This window comes from Nycticebus coucang, chromosome 9, assembly GCF_027406575.1.
Source record: "Nycticebus coucang isolate mNycCou1 chromosome 9, mNycCou1.pri, whole genome shotgun sequence".
In the NCBI taxonomy this organism is placed as follows: domain Eukaryota; kingdom Metazoa; phylum Chordata; class Mammalia; order Primates; family Lorisidae; genus Nycticebus; species Nycticebus coucang.
In genome coordinates, this window is record NC_069788.1 from 109,789,041 (window position 1) to 109,806,198 (window position 17,158).

General features: G+C 44.7%; 1 protein-coding gene across 3 annotated transcripts in view; it reads right to left on the minus strand.

The window, feature by feature from the left end:
* Positions 1 to 17,158, minus strand: part of FLVCR2 (FLVCR heme transporter 2) — an 83,971-nt gene that overhangs the window by 34,106 nt on the left and 32,707 nt on the right. For all 3 annotated transcript variants that reach the window (XR_008382288.1, XR_008382287.1, XM_053601046.1), the window contains 2 exons: positions 7,182 to 7,323; positions 3,913 to 4,053 (listed from right to left, as the gene is read on the minus strand). Coding sequence is in view for 1 of the 3 variants with exons in the window: in XM_053601046.1 (XP_053457021.1) it covers positions 3,913 to 4,053; positions 7,182 to 7,323 (283 nt within the window). In the remaining 2 variants the exon portion in view is untranslated. The remainder of the gene's footprint in view (positions 1 to 3,912; positions 4,054 to 7,181; positions 7,324 to 17,158) is intronic.

The window sequence follows — 17,158 nt, forward strand, 5'->3', positions numbered from 1 at the left end:
TTACTAAGGAACTGTATATATTGGGCTCACCTTCAAAGCTCCAGCAGGTAGCTGACAACTCTGCCTTAGCCTTCACTTCCTGCTTGTGCAGAGCCTCAAGGTCAGGCAGAGGTGAGGGTTTAGGGCTTTCTCAGGTCTTCCCTGAGCATGTGCATAGCTCTACACATGCAAATAGACTTCCAAGTACCTAAGAACATGTAAGAAGTTTTCAACATTGTCTAGATTTTCCTTTCAAGATTTTTGGCCAGCCTCTTATTTGCCCCAAGTGGTATTGCCACCTCAGACAACTGCAATATTAAGAAGTGCTACTTATTGTTTCCAACAAATGTCCTGTAAATAGGAACCTCCCAGATTGGTCGAATAATGGTAATTCTCAGGGATGGAGCACCAGACTTATTTTGCTCCCTCCAGGTAATTAGTTGGCAGTCACAGCTACTATAGATACAAGGCAGCTGGTTGTTAGGTTACTGCAGAGCCTAGAGAAGGGGATTGGAATAGGACAAGTTACAACATAAAGCCCACTATTCTTACCGACATTCAGCCATTTTTCTTGAATGTCAATTGTATTGTTGCAAGACTTTGGCTAAGAGTTCTGAAAAAATTGATTTGATACTTTCTGCTAGTGTTCCTATTGCTTTTATGGAGGAGCAGATTTTCTAAGTCTTTACTTCATGATTCAAGAAGTGCTTTCCTAATAGCTGGGCGTTGTGGCGGGTGCCTGTAGTCCCAGCTGCTCGGGAGGCTGAGGCAAGAGAATCGCTTAAGCCCAGGAGTTGGAGGTTGCTGTGAGCTGTGTGAGGCCACGGCACTCTACCGAGGGCCATAAAGTGAGACTCTGTCTCTACAAAAAAAAAAAAAAGAAGTGCTTTCCTAGTTATTTCCTGTGTTGTCATTTAACCACATAGATAAGGAAGAGTGTTCAGAAGTACAGGATTAAAAGCACTCTGCCATATTACAGGCCACCTAAGTAACCAGATTTTCCTGTGTTGTCATTTAACCACATAGATAAGGAAGAGTATTCAAAAGTACAGGATTAAAACTACTCTGTCAGATTACACGCTATCTAAGCAAGAGAAAAGGAGGAGTTACTTCATTCCCTGCAATATGGCCTAGAGTTGAGCCCCTCAATGACCAATAGCAACAACATCCCTAGTACATGTTGGGTTTCTTTCTTGCTTTCATGGGTCAGTAGCCTAGCCCTGCCTTTATCCACCCCTAGCACTGAAGACCACAACCTCTGGAATGGGACCACTGCCCAGTTATCACCACTATCACCATCCTCAGCCACAGAAAACATTTACTAGCCACTCATCTGTCCTAGAATCCCTGAGGTAGGCTTCAAATACTCTGTTATCAGATGCAATAAGGTTTATGGTGGGCAGAGGTCAATGCAATCAATATTTAACTTCAAGTAAAAGAAAAAGTTCTCAGAGTCATGGAAGGGACCCTAGAGGCCATCAGGTTTCATTATCCATCTAGAGCAGCGGTTCTCAACCTGTGGGTTGCGACCCACAGGAACTATATTAAAGGGCCGCGGCATTAGGAAGGTTGAGAACCACTGATCTAGAGCCTGAGATTCCCTACAACATTCTCCCCAGTGTCTGGTTACCTAGGCTAAAGACCTCCCAGTGATGGGCAACTCTAAACTTCTTTAGTTGGACATCTCTTAAGTTTTAGAAACTTTGTCTTTATATTATGGGCAAATTCAGAGACATACTCAGAGAGAACTGAAAAACTGGAGGGAATGAGAAATGAAGAATTGGGACCTTTAAGACTAATCTGGTTATCAAGAGCTATTCCAATTTGGAGAACACTCACCTGAGTAAAGTATCAAAGAATGAAAAGATAGGCATCACATTTACTCAATACCAATTTGAAACCTGTAGGTAAACAATGACTTGCTCACATGAGAGAAAAATTCAATTGAATCCAAGAAGGGGGGCGGGGAGGAGGGGGTCGGTGGGTTCCTTCCCAGAGGGAACAATGTGTGGTTCCATGGCACACTCCCTGTGTGAAGGCCATAGCTACAACTTAGACTTTGCCTTACAAATGCAAGCAATGTGGCCCAATTGTATGTACACTCTTATTAACTGGAAATTTAAAAAAACATTTTTTTAACTTAAAAAATTTAAAAAAAGAGCTGTTCCAGCTGAGAGTTCACCCAACTTTTATGTAAGCCTAAAAAACAGAATTGCTTTTCTATGGGGATGACACCACCTCTTTTCTAATGTCTCAGCAGATAAGCACATTGATAAGTCTAAAACGAAACCCTGGCACAATTCTAGGAAGACATACAGGCAATTACAGAACAGGCATCAAGAATGCAAGCTTTGGAACCAGAAGAATTTATATTTAACTACCAGCTCTGCCACTTAAAAGTTGTGTGACCTTGGTCTAGTTATCTAGTCTCCTCACTTGGGTATAATTAGTGGACATTCAATAAAATCACACATGAAAAGTACCTGGCACATAGTAAATGCTGTTGTTACTAAACAATGGTTTTTGTTGTTGCTTTTGTGTGTGTGTGTGATCACTTGGTTGTTCCAAAATGTTTTTTGAGCCTATAGGAAACACGAGGTCATAGCCAACTGTGGTTTCACTAAGAATAAGTTAAGTCAAAGCATTCTTATTTCTATGTTTTGTACAGCTATTAAGTATGTTATATACTTGTTAACTCTTGATTTTAATCAAACTTTAACCAGTGGATCAAATGGTCACATGTAGGCTAAATAGCAATACAGTTGGGTGGATCTGTAGCAGCTTGACGGAGAGTACCAATTAACAACTCGTGTTCATCTGCAGGACACTTTTTTTTTTTTTTTCTTTTTTTTGGCCAGGGCTGGGTTTGAACCTGCCACCTCCGGCATATGGGACCGGTGCCCTACTCCTTGAGCCACAGGCGCCGCCCTGCAGGACACTTTTTAATGGAATGCCATGAGGCTCTGTCCTTCCCTTGTCTGATTCATCACCCTTATTAAAGGTTAGAAAGAAGATATAGGGCGGCACTTGTGGCTCAGTGTGTAGGGCGCCGGCCCCATATACCGAGGGTGGCAGGTTCAAACCCGGCCCCGGCCAAACTGCAACAAAAAAATAGCCAGGCATTGTGGCGGGCACATGTAGTCCGAGCTACTCGGGAGGCTGAGGCAAGAGAACCGCCTAAGCCCAGGAATTGGAGGTTGCTGTGAGCTGTGTGAGGCCACGGCACTCTACCCAGGGCCATAAAGTGAGACTCTGTCTCTACAAAAAAAAAAAAAAGAAGAAGATATAAAAAGCACTATGCTGGTAAGGCAAGCCAACACACTAGCATAAAGATTCAAATTTATCTTGCCAAAAGCCAAGAAAACAAAATGAAAGGGAAGGGGTATTGCGCATTCAGGTAAAAAAAGAAACCAATGCTACCAACAGAGACAGAACTGGCTGTGAAATGCTTCACACGGCAAGACTCATCTGAGCATTCACTCATGTATCCATGCAACAATCACTACAGCGTCCACTTCAAGCTGGCCACTGCTGAGGAACCAAAAGATGGAAAACTAAATCCCCACTCTGAAAGAGCTCAGTCTAGTGGGGAGGTAGACCTAGAGATGGCTTTTAAAAACATGCTAAGTTTGAAAGATGTGGTAAGGAATAGCAGAATAAAAAAGAGAAAGTTGCCTAATACTGTTCTGTAGAGGTGATACTAAGATGAGAACTGGAGGACCAATGAGCCTTTGTCAGATAAGCTGGTGTGGGAAAGAATCATCTCCTAGTTGAGTTTTCCAGCATATGCAAAGGCCCCTGGGCATAGCCGGTTCCTCTGAGGGACACTAAACAACAACTTGGGATTTAGAAAGAATAAGACACAGAGATAGATCAGGCCTGTCCTCTCACGTCCCCCGGCTGAGTGCGCTCCTGGACACACCTGTACCTTACCATAGGTGATGACAAGCAGCACAAAGTTGAGGTTTTTGAAGAGCCGGACGATGGAACTTAAGTATGAAGCATCAGGGGACGCCAAGGCATAGCTCAGGGATTGAGCTCTGCTGGGGGGATGTTTAGGCTTCTCCTTGAATACTGAAAAGAAAGAAACAGAGATGACTACAAATTCCTGTGGTCCCACCCCAGCAGAGCTTGCTCCACAGGCACAAGAGCTGCCTCCCTCATCTGGCAAGGAGCTAAGACTGCCAGAGGAAACACTGATTCCCGAACACAGCTTCCTCTTTTGAACTGCTTCTCATTATTTGAAGCTGAATAAAATGGACCTTTCTTTTCTTTTTCTTTTTTTTTTTTTTTTGAGACAGAATCTCACTATGTCGCCCTCAGTAGAGTGCTGTGTCATCATAGCTCACAGCAACCTCCAACTCTTGGGCTTAAGCAATTCTCTTGCCTCAGCCTCCCAAGTAGCTGGGACTACAGGCATCCACCACAATGTGGGGCTATTTTTTTTTTTTTTTTGTAGTTTTTGGCTGGGGCTGGGTTTGAACCTGCCAGCATATGGGGGGCCAGCGCCCTACCCCTTTGAGCCACAGGCGCAGCCCAGCAGGGCTATTTTCTTGTTGCAGTTGTCGTTGTTGTTTAGCTGGCCCGAGACTGGCTCAAACCCGCCAGCCTCTGTGCATGTGGCTGCACCGTAACCCCTGTGCTACAGGCGCCGGGCCATGTGAATGGACCTTTGATTACTTTTTCTTAATGGCCTCTAGAAGACTGAAATCACTGGGCCTCCCAGGCAGTGGTCAAAGATCAAGGCATTCATCACAACCAGAACAGAACCTATTGCAAAGCAATGAAAAAATATACCAGCAACCCATGGGTGGAACAGAAGCAAGAGCTGAAGCTTTGAGATTAGTGAGCCCCATTAATGGCTCTGAGCCAGAGCTGCTCCCAAGGCGGAAAAGACTGTGTTGTCCACGCTTAGCACAGAGCCTGGCACACAGACATGCAGGGGAAATGAATAAATTTCCCCTGAATAAGTGAAAGGATTTTCTTCTGTCAGGAAAACCTGGATTCCATTTCTCGTTTCTCAGAGAATCAGCCCTCTGCCTGACAAGATTACCATATGCTTTTCCTGAATGGGACACTCTGATTCGAAGGCTGGAGAAACAGTGGAAAACCACTCCATTTGTATTCTGTTTTCTGTATGACTGTTGTGACCATTTTGACTACACTCACTGCCATCCAGTTCTCTGGGGGTGGGGACAGATCAGTTTAACTAATTGTTTGGCTAAATAGGTCTCTCTACTGTGTTCAAGCAAGTACCACATAGCTTCCCCATTCCCCTGAGAATGCTCCCAAAAGTTCAGTAGCCCACCCCCAGTGAGGAAGCTCTGGAAATGAGGTTTACTCTCTTGGCACATCAAAGCAGCCCCCCCGCTCAGAAAATGCCCTAGCCCAGACTTCAGAGCCCTGGTTCCTCCTTCTTTGGAAATAATCCTGAATATTTTCCACCCCTTGGGAGCCTCTCATCCATTGTCTTGCCTGTTCACCTCCCCTTCCACCAGGGGAAAGAATGAAAAGGCAAGAGGCTTACTTATCTCAGCATCAGCAGGTGTCGGCTTAAGGATTTGAAAACCACAAACCAGAATTTAGATAAGATTTTTCAGTTCTTTATTCAATTAGGTACTGTCTGTGCTTGATAATAAAATGCCAAAACATAGAACCATTCTACCTCCAAGTTTTCAACTGCACAGGAGCAGGCCTTCATCTGCTACACACATAAGACTTTAGAGTCAGACACATTACAATCTGAAACTCAAAGTCTGGCTGACAGGCCCTGGCTACATCATCCTTCCTTACTCTCATTTTCAGCTCCCTTGTTTCTTACCTCCCCAGGAGCAGTAAGACCTCTGTCTAAGACATTCTTCTGCCAGCTTTGAAAAGCCATCAGGCAGCCCTTTCTCATCCTGACTCCAGGGAGGAAATGACACAGTGAGAACAGCTGACTGAGGTACACAAGGACAGAACTGTCTGACTCGGGAGGTGGGGCCAGCAGACCGGAATGAAACCCTCAACACTTCAGGTGGAGCGTTCAGTTATCAAGAAGGAAGCTGGTTCACCTTTAGACAGGTGATGAGCTGAAAATATAAACCTCTACCAGGCTGTTTCTGAATTTATCACAGCCCTTATCTTAATGACATCACTCAGCTGAAAAAACAGGATATAAAGTTCTATTACCAAATACCTCAATGAGTAAATTACACGCCTACAAAATATTGGTAGTAGTTATCTGAGGTTGGTGGTTGAGATTAACTTGTACACAGATAATGGTCATTCTTTTCTTTATGCTTTTTGGTATAGATTCTTTTCATAAAGAGCATATATTATTATAATTTTTCAAAGAAAAACATTAAAGAAACATGATTCCCAAGTACTGTCAGGTTAATTTATGAGATTATTAGAGTTTGTGGGTCAATTTGTTCTGTTTTTCAGAGAGTTAAGTGTAAGAAGTTAGACAAGCTGGGCGGCGCCTGTGGCTCAGTGAGTGGGGCGCCAGCCCCATATGCCGAGGGTGGTGGGTTCAAACCCAGCCCCAGCCAAACTGCAACAAAAAAATAGCCAGGCGTTGTGGTGGGCTCCTGTAGTCCCAGCTGCTCGGGAGGCTGAGGTAAGAGAATCGCGTAAGCCCAAGAGTTAGAGGTTGCTGTGAGCCGTGTGACGCCACGGCACTCTACCCGAGGGCGGTACAGTGAGACTCTGTCTCTACAAAAAAAAAAAAAAGTTAGACAAGCTTACACTTAAATCCAATCTCTTCCACTTACTAGCTATCTAATCTTGAATAGCTTAAGTCAAGTTCCCTTAAGTCTCATTTTCCCTTTGTTAAACAGGGTTGATAATGGTTCGGCACTCACAGGGCTACTGAGGACTAAATGAGATGAGGCTAGCAAATGACTGTGATATTGTAGGCGTTCACTGGAATTTCATCAAGAGGACCCGCCATCTATCCATTACTTCTGATGAGACAGGATTCGGGAACTAGTTAATTACAATTAAAACTTTCCTGAGCCACTGAAAAAGTACACAGGACCAGCTAGTCCTGTACCAAGGGCAACTTCCCAGGCTAGGCTATTTGAAGGCTGTAAGAAGCCCAATCTCCACTTTCTGCAAATGTCTGTGGTGTCTTGGAGCACCTTCACAAGGGCCCACCAAAGTCAGCAGAAGCCCCCTGCTTCCCTGCACCCACTGACCAGTCTACTAATGGTCCTTACCGATCACAACGAGGATGAAAAGGAGAGTGGCCACACCAGCGATTATGTAAAACATGATGCTGATGTGGTAGGCAAGCTTGTCCCGGTCGCTGATGTTGGGTACCAGAACAGGTGGAATCAGGAAGCCCAGTGCAATTCCAAGCTACAGGAGACAGGACAAAGATGATCAGAGTTACCAATGGCCAGGAGGTGACAGCACCCGTCTAGACGGATTCCACATGGGAAACCTAATTCCCAATTTCCATTCCTTCCAAAAACCCAAACAGGGGTTATTTCCCTACCTTGAGAGACTGGAGGAATCTTTCTTTTGATTGACTACTTGATTGATACCTACTTCTGATGACCTGCACTATGGATGCCTCTGAAAAACATTAGAGTTGATGATCTCAGGGCAAGCTGGCTCTTCTCTCAAGGCAGACCAATGAACAATACGTACACCCATCTCTGAGGTAGGGTAAAATAATGTTCTTGTGTGTGTGTGCGCTATTTAAATTTTTTGTTTCATTGGATCTGTCAGCCCAGAGCTGACAGACCAGCTGGGGAAAAGTTTTACACTCTACAACCCCAAGAACTTGCTTTCAGTGAGAATAAGAAGCTTAAAGTTGTTACCACGTTTATAAACAAGAAAGTGTCCGTTAATTGTGTGAATAACGTAGCAACTTCCAAAGCATGTGTAGTGTGAAGTCACGCACAACTGCATACACTTATACACACAAGATATGGGTCCCTGCGAAATATCTACACACACACACCCCCGCAACAAATTAAAACATCTCACATCCGGCTGGAGTCCAAACTCCAGTGACCTGACAGGTAACGTGCCTGGGGTGTTTCTGAGGTCAGAAATGCTTTAGTTCAGTACTGACTGACTATGATCCAATTTCCAAAAGCCCTCATGCCATACATAAAACAAGGCAGAAATCAGGGAGATGGCTTATGAACACAGGCAAGTGCCAAATTCCAAGAGTGAAGGAAGATGAGCAAATCCTTTGTCTTAAGGCCCTACTTTTCCTTTATTGTACATAAAAGGAACAGCAATCTGCTTTCCCTCCCCACTGCCACACCATTCATCGCCTTCTGGTCCGCGGACCACTTTGATTGGTTTTCCCACATATCCATCACAGTCAGGATTGTTACAAGTGCTTCTCAGTTCTGGAATATTCACAAAAGTCATCATCAATAGGCCCCACCCACGTGGGTTCCTTGGTACACTACCAAAAAAACAAACACATCCTTAAAGCCTGTACTATGAAGCTGCGTGTGGTGGCTCACACCTGCAATCCTAGCACTCTGGGAGGCCGAAGCTGGTGGACTGCTTGAGCTCAGGAGTTGAAGACCAGCCTGAGCAACAGCGAGACCCTGTCTCTAAAAAATAGCCGGGCGTTGTGGCAGGCACCTGTAGTCCCAGCTACTTGGGAGGCTGGGGCAAGAGAATTGCTTGAGCCTAGGAGTTTGAGGTTGCTATGAGCTATAACACTACAGCATTGTACCCAGAGCAACAAAGTGAAACTCTGTCTCAAAAAAAAAAGCATGTCCTATGTGGAAAGTACTCTGCTAGATATTTTAGGAGGTAGAAAGATGTAAAAGACAGGATTCCAGGCTTTAAGGAGCTGTAAAATCTATTAGCAGGTAGATTACAAAAGACAACACAGATGGCCATGTTTGTGTGTTGAAATGAAAGTGAACAACACACAGAAAGTTGTTACAGTTTGAAAGGTTTTTTATAACTTTCTATTGTAGCCCACTCATTGTAGGAGGCCAAGTGAAGTTAACTAAGCTGAGTCACCAGAGTTCTAGCAGAGCTGAGGTGAGAAAACTGATCTCCTGGCTTCTCAGGCCAGTGTCTCTTCCATGAAACTGGGCAACGAGGGCTTCCAGGGCTAAGAGCCCTGAGAAAAACCCAGGAAAGCAGGCTTTTCTAAAAGAGAAACTTGGCCAGGTGCGGAGTCTCATACCTATAATCCCAGTGCTCTGGGAGGCCAAGGCGAGTAGATTGCCTGAGCTCAGGAGCTCAACACCAGCCTGAGCAAAAGTGAGACTCCCATCTCTACTAAAAATAGAAAAACTAGCCAGGCATTGTGGCACACGCCTGGAATCCCAGCTACTCAGAAGGCTGAGGCAAGAGGATTGATTGCTGAAGCCCAAAAGTTTGAGGTTGCTGTGAACTATGACGCCGTGGCACTCTACCCAAGGCAATGGAGTGAGACTCTGTCTTAAAAAAATAAGCAAATAAAGAGAAACTTGTTCTATGTTCTTGGAGCTTTAACTGATTCTTGTTCACGCTGGTTTGTCAGAGTCAGGCTTCTTAACTACTGAGTTCCAGGATTCAGAGTAAAGATCAGCCACAGATAGAGGGGCAAATACAGCCTTCTCCTTTTTAAAATTTTTTTCAGCCTTTTAAAAAAATTTCAGATAGGTTCAGCACCTATAGCTCAGCAGCTAGGATGCTACCCACATACACCAAAGCTGGTGGGTTGGAATCCAGCCTGGGCCTGCCCAACAACGACAATTACAACCAAAAAAAAAAAAAAAAGCTGTGCATTGTGGCAGGCGCCTGTAGTCCCAGCTACTAGGGAGACTAAGGCAAGAGAATTGCTTAAGCCCAAGAGTCAGAGGTTGCTGTGAGCTGTGATGCCATGGCACTCTACCCAGGGCAACAGCTTGAGACTCTTATCTCAAAAAAAAAATAAAAAAAGAATTCAGATTAGCATGAAGGTGCTCAGGATTAGGTTACACTGTTTACATTTATAAGGTAAAGTCCCAGTTGTAAAGCCAGGAGTGGTGGCTCACGCCAGAGGCCAAGGATTCAGTGGATTTCCTGAACTCAGGAGTTCAAAACCAGCCTGAGCAAGAGCAAGACCCATCTCTAAAAAATAGCTGGGCCGGCGGCAGGTGCCTATAGTCCCAGCTACTTGGGAGGCTGAGACAAGAGAATCGCTTGAGACCAAGAGTTTGAGGTTGCTGTGAGCTGTGACGCCACGGCATTCCATCGAGGGCGACAAAGTGAGATTCTGTCTCGGAAAAAAAAAAGTGCCAATTGTAGTGGTTTCCTTCACCCAGGAAGTCTGCCATATACCTGTGCATTGCTCCCTCAGGATGGGAATTTGCCAAATCCTTCCCCCCCCCTCCTTCTTGAACGTAATTGAGTTTGCCTCTCACATGAGCGTGTAGTTGTTAATCTACTAGTTTTGATTTAGTATTCTGTACGTGAGATGCTTGTTTTTCCATTCCTGTGACACTTTACTTTAGGAGTGTTCTTTAAATCCATCCAGGTTCTTACAAAATCTCCACCTTTTTATGGCTGAGTGGTATTCCACGGTACACATACACCACAGTTTATTAATCCATTCATGTGTTAAAGGGCATATGGGCTGTTTCCACATGTTTGCAAGTGTGAATTGAGCTGCTATAAACATTCCAGTGCAAACAACCTTCTTCATAGCTGGGAATGCAGGCCTATTCCAGGTCTATCTGGCTTCCTAACCTCTTTGGAGTTGGAGGCCTAGAAGTTAAGTAGAATTTTGGAGGGTGTTCCATTTGCAAGGGTGAGAGATGATACCAACATCACCCAAGGCTCTGTGACTTCTATTGCCTTCTGGAAAAGAAAAACCCTAAGATCCTGATACAGGATAATCTAATCCCCAGTAATCTTCTGCCTTAATAAATAAATCCTTGCAGCTGGTGCTACACCACATGCCTTAGCCTCAGGGGCTGGACTCCAGTCACCCCATCCTCACACTGAGCTTGAGTAAACGCTGTTCCACCCCAACTCCAGCTTTGAAGCCTTCTCCAGCCATTAGGATGAAGCAGCAGAACTGTGGCCTGTAGCAACCCCCGGCCAGATGGCAATGCTGGGTCACAGTAACCTTTCTCAAGGAGGAAACTGGCTTCGGGGGTACTTTCATGCCCAGTGTGGAAAATCCAAACATAGGGATTGGACTGTAAACTTCCGTGTCTTTTGTTTTTTCAAGATGTGTTTTTATTCCTGCTTCTTGACAGCCGTGTTCAGTGAGAGTCTATTTCTAGTTCCTAGTTCCCACGTCTGTCCTGTAGAAGATACTCGGTCATGTGGAATGGATGGATGGATGGATGGATGGACAGACAAACATTGGTGGAAAATCGTGTCTGCACAAAGCGGGGAATATCACACAAGTCTGCCCTTCAGGGTCCAGGTTCTATGTTGTATTCACAGTGGTAAGGGGAAAAAGTATGTGCCATCGTAGCTCATAGCAACCTCAAACTCTTGGACTCAAGGGATCCTCTTGCCTCAGCCTCCTGAGTAGCTGGGACTACAGGCATGCACCACTACACCCAGCTAGTTTTCTATTTTTAATAGATATGGGGTCGTGCTCTTGCTCAGGCTGGTCTTGAACTGCTGATCTCAAGCAATCCACCCACGTCAATCTCCCAGAGTCCTAGGATTATAGGCATGAGCCACCACACCTGGCCTGTATGATTATTTAATTTACATGCCTCCCCAACCTCACTATAAGCTCCATGAAGGCAAGGCTCACATTTGTCTCTGGAGCCTGCCACACAATAATGCTAATCAAAGGACAATGTATGGAGCTTTACATGGAATATCTCAATCCCCACAAAAGCCCCAGAAAGAGCCATCTAACATCCCAATTTTATGGGTGATGAAACTGAGATATGGAAAAGTAAAAGTAACTTGTCCAAGGTCACACAGCTACATGGAACAGAGCTGGTTTCAACACATGGCAGTGCTCCAGTTTTTCAGCTTAATAACTATAGTTTACTTCATCCTAAAAAAGATGTTTGGCAAAACTGTGCTGAATGAAGGAATGGAGAGGTACCCTGGGATACTCAATTTTCATTTTCTATGTTATTTTTGCCCTTTCTGCAAACCCAGGGGTGGTCTCTAAATGCTACTACAATGTCAGTAGTCAGAAGCATGTCACAGTTCAAGACATTTAAAAATAGCATAGAATGGGTATGAGGCACGGTATGAGTCCGTGCTGGCTGAGGACTTTGGCAGGGACAGAAGAAGCCACACTTAGTGTATAATATGCCACCCATCTCTCTGGGTCATGTGTTTGGCAGAGCGAGAATAAAACCAGGAAACCATCAGGCTATGGGCGGCGCCTGTGGCTCAGTGAGTAGGGCGCCAGCCCCATATGCCGAGGGTGGGGGGTTCAAACGCAGCCCTGGCCAAACTGCAACAAAAAAATAGCCGGGCATTGTGGTGGGCGCCTGTAGTCCCAGCTGCTCGGGAGGCTGAGGCAAGAGAATTGTGTAAGCCAAAGAATTAGAGGTTGCTGTGAGCCATGTGACGCCACGGCACTCTACCCAAGGGCGGTACAGTGAGACTCTGTCTCTACAAAAATAAAAAAAATAAAAAAAAAAAAAAAACATCAGGCTACATCTGGGGTAAAATCCCATATCTAACACATTACAAAATACAACATGCATGTTATACTGGGTCTGAGGACCACGGAGCCACTGTCCCCACCCACCACTGACAAACCCCTAAGTCACAATTAATTCAGAACCCTTGTACAAAGCTGTCTTCCTAAATCCTGGTGGCTTATGGGGTCAGACTGTGCCCAGGCCACCAAGGGAGTATCCCAGCACTTCCAGAAAAGGCAGGGAGCTCTGTGTCGACACAGTGGGCAGGGCTTCAGTCCAAATGGGACAGGGAAAGAACCAACAGTCCTCATCGGAGCCTTTTGCATGGGTCCCAGGTACCTCCACCTCCTCACCCAAGCCCCTGGTAAGGTGGACCCTGCTCTTCTTGTTAGGAGACAACACCCTCAACAAACAGGTTCTCACCTATGAAACTCAGCCCTCTCCAGGCATGCTATGCTTATCAGAGAAAGGGTACGCCCACTCTCTCAGCCCCAGGGCTGGGCCCTGGTTGGCCAAGTTAAGTAGCTCATTTCCTTCCCCTAGACACAGGTGGGAATTGGATTTCAGGGCTCTTTGCAGCTGAGTCAAAAATGCCCCATGCCCCATGAACACGTAAAATAGTATGTATCAATTTTTTTAAGTGCCCGAATTGGGTTAGCAGCTTTCCCTACAACAGGGCTCTGGGATCCAAGGCTTTCCAACAAATTTAGTGTGCTCATGACTTAACCCAGGGCTTGCCTCATACCCATTCTATGCTATTTTTAAATAAAACCCTCACCTCTCCTCTCTTTTACCTCAGCGTTCCTCAGTGTATCATCATACTGTACAGTGGTTACAAGCTCAGGCTCTGGGGTCAGAAACATGTAAGTTCAAATCGCAGCCCCCTACCAGTTACCAGATGCTGACCAAGGCAAGTTCATTCCCCTTTTGTATCTATTTCTTAATCCACAAGGGGAAGACAGTATCATCTATTGTAGCTCGTCTGGTTAGGGCTCACTTCCTCCCTGCAGGTGGAGACAGGCAGTAGAGGCTACTGGGACTCCCACGACGTGCCTGGTTTACTCAGGGCAGCCGTGCAAACCACCCGCCCTGGTTCTGCTCCTCTTCCTTCTCCCACCCCTTCTGTATGCTCTTTCTCAATTCTCTTAGTCATCCTGACCCTCCCCTCTCACACACACTCCATCCCAGATCTTCCCGATCCCTCCAGTGAAATCTCCTTTGAATCTGTATGCTGCCCCCCAATCCTTTTTGTCTCCCTCCCAGGCAACTGTGAACTCTTCTCCAACAGGGCCGTACAAGGACTCAGGTCTGTGTCCTGGCTGCCACACTCCCTGTCAGGAGGCCTTCATGGAGTCCACCCTCTCGGAGAAGGAAGCAAGCCCTACCTCTCAGCTGCTGACCTTGGTCTTCCTCACCAGTTTCAACCTGTCCAGTCCCACCTCTCTCATGTCCCTACGCAATCCCTGTATTCCAGCCGGAATGGACAGGTTGTGATTACAGCCTTCCCAGCTGTCATCGATGGCTTTAGTTGAAGTCCCCCCCTTTTTAATCTTTCAGAGCCCATGGCGGTGTCGGTTCTTTTGCAGAGCTTTCCTTGATGATCCTCGCTATGCGTGAGATCCTCGCCCCGAAGTCCTCTAGTCCTTCGGTTTCCTGCCACTTTTCTGATACTTGCTAGTCTAGTTGCTGGTGCCTAATCAATGGTGGGCACCGACTGGCTGAGCCGCAGGTCACTGGCATGTCAGGAAAGCATCGTTACCACCACAAATTTGTCGCGTGCCCCCAGACCTGGGGAAAGGCGCGGTTGGAAATTTATCCAGACACGGTTCTCAGAAAAAGCTTGTTATTTGGAAAGGTATGGTTGAGGGTCCTTTTAAAAATCAGAGCCACATAAAAGATAAACCGGGATTCAATCTAGACTTCCACATGCCAGATTGCTGAAAACCCATCAACACAAATAATTGATCTCTTCTTTCTTTTCTTTCTTTTTTTTTTTTTTTTTTTTAAGAGACAGGATCTTACCCCAAAGTCTCAACCACAAGACTCCTAGAAGTCATCAAAAAATACAGTAATGTTTCAGGATATAAAATCAATGTCCACAAGGGGTGGCGCCTGTGGCTCAGCGGGTAGGGTGCCGGTCCCATATGCCGGAGGTGGCGGGTTCAAACCCAGCCCCGGCCAAATTAAAAAAAAAAACAAAAAAACAAAATCAATGTCCACAAGTCAGTAGCCTTTGTATACACCAATAACAGTCAAGATGAGAAGCTAATTAAGGACACAACTCCCTTCACCATAGTTTCAAAGAAAATGAAATACCTAGGAATATACCTAACGAAGGAGGTGAAGGACCTCTATAAAGAAAACTATGAAATCCTCAGAAAGGAAATAGCAGAGGATATTAACAAATGGAAGAACATACCATGCTCATGGATGGGAAGAATCAACATTGTTAAAATGTCTATACTTCCCAAAGCAATCTACCTATTCAATGCCATTCCTATCAAAGTACCTACATCGTACTTTCAAGATTTGGAAAAAATGATTCTGCGTTTTGTATGGAACCGGAAAAAAACCCCGTATAGCTAAGGCAGTTCTTAGTAATAAAAATAAAGCTGGGCCCATCAGCATACCAGATTTTAGTCTGTACTACAAAGCCATAGTGCTCAAGACAGCATGGTACTGGCACAAAAACAGAGACATAGACACTTGGAATCGAATTGAAAAACCAAGAAATGAAACTAACACCTTACAACCACCTAATCTTCGATAAACCAAACAAGAACTTACCTTGGGGGAAAGACTCCCTATTCAATAAATGGTGTTGGGAGAACTGGATGTCTACATGTAAAAGACTGAAACTGGACCCACACCTTTCCCCACTCACAAAAATTGATTCACGATGGATAAAGGACTTAAATTTAAGGCATGAAACAATAAAAATCCTCAAAGAAAGCATAGGAAAAACACTGGAAGATATTGGCCTGGGGGAAGACTTCATGAAGAAGACCGCCGTGGCAATTGCAACAACAACAAAAATAAACAAATGGGACTTCATTAAACTGAAAAGCTTCTGTACAGCTAAGGAGACAATAACCAAAGCAAAGAGACAACCTACACAATGGGAAAGGATATTTGCATATTTTCAATCAGACAAAAGCTTGATAACTAGGATCTATAGAGAACTCAAATTAATCCACATGAAAAAAGCCAACAATCCCATAGATCAATGGGCAAGAGACATGAATAGAACTTTCTCTAAAGACGACAGACGAATGGCTAACAAACACATGAAAAAATGTTCATCATCTCTATATATTAGAGAAATGCAAATCAAAACAACCCTGAGATATCATCTAACCCCAGTGAGAATGGCCCACAACACAAAAATCTCAAAACTGCAGATGCTGGTGTGGATGTGGAGAGAAGGGAACACTTTTACACTGCTGGTGGGACTGCAAACTAGTACAACCTTTCTGGAAGGAAGTATGGAGAAACCTCAAAGCACTCAACCTAGACCTCCCATTTGATCCTGCAATCCCATTACTGGGCATCTACCCAGAAGGAAAAAAATCCTTTTATCATAAGGACACTTGTACTAGACTGTTTATTGCAGCTCAATTTACAATCACCAAAATGTGGAAACAGCCTAAATGCCCACCAACCCAGGAATGGATTAACAAGCTGTGGTATATGTATACCATGGAATACTATTCAGCCATTAAAAAAAATGGAGACTTTACATCCTTTGTATTAACCTGGATGGAAGTGGAAGACATTATTCTTAGTAAAGCATCACAAGAATGGAGAAGCATGAATCCTATGTACTCAATTTTGATATGAGGACAATTAATGACAATGATGGTTATGGGGGGGAAGCAGAAAGAGGGAAGGAGGGAGGGGGGTGGGGCCTTGGTGTGTGTCACACTTTATGGGGGCAAGACATGATTGCAAGAGGGACTTTACCTAACAATTGCAATCAGTGTCACTGGCTTATTGTACCCTCAATGAATCCCCAACAATAAAAAAAAAAAAAAAGAAAAAAAAAGAGACAGGATCTTGCTCTGTTGTCCAGGCTGGAGTGCAGTGGCCTTGTGATCAGCATTGAACTCCTGGGCTCAGGTGACCCTCTTGCCTCAACCTCCCAAATAGCTGTGAGTGCAGGCAAGTGCCACCACACCCAGATAATTTTTCTTTTTCTTATAATTTTTGTAGAGATGGGCTCTACAAAACATCCCAGGGTGGTCTCAAACTCTTGGCCTCAAACAGTCCTCCCACCTCAGCCTCCCAAAGTGTTGAGATTACAGGTGCGAGCCGCTGTGCGTGGGCTCAAATGACGATCTTAAAGCACAAAGTATTATGCCTTCCTCCCCAAAGGCTATTTGACCTGATGTGATGACTAGGTACATGCGTGTATCTATGCACACTAACAATGATCTTATGACCTAAACATTAATTTGAAGCTAAGTTCACTCAGTAGGACAGTTGAGGAAAACTTCAGCTGCATAGATAAACATAAGGAAATGTGACCATGTAAAGGGTCACTTAAGCACATACAGAATTTATGGGCACTAAAATGTACTAAAATACATCATGCCTAATTTGTATTC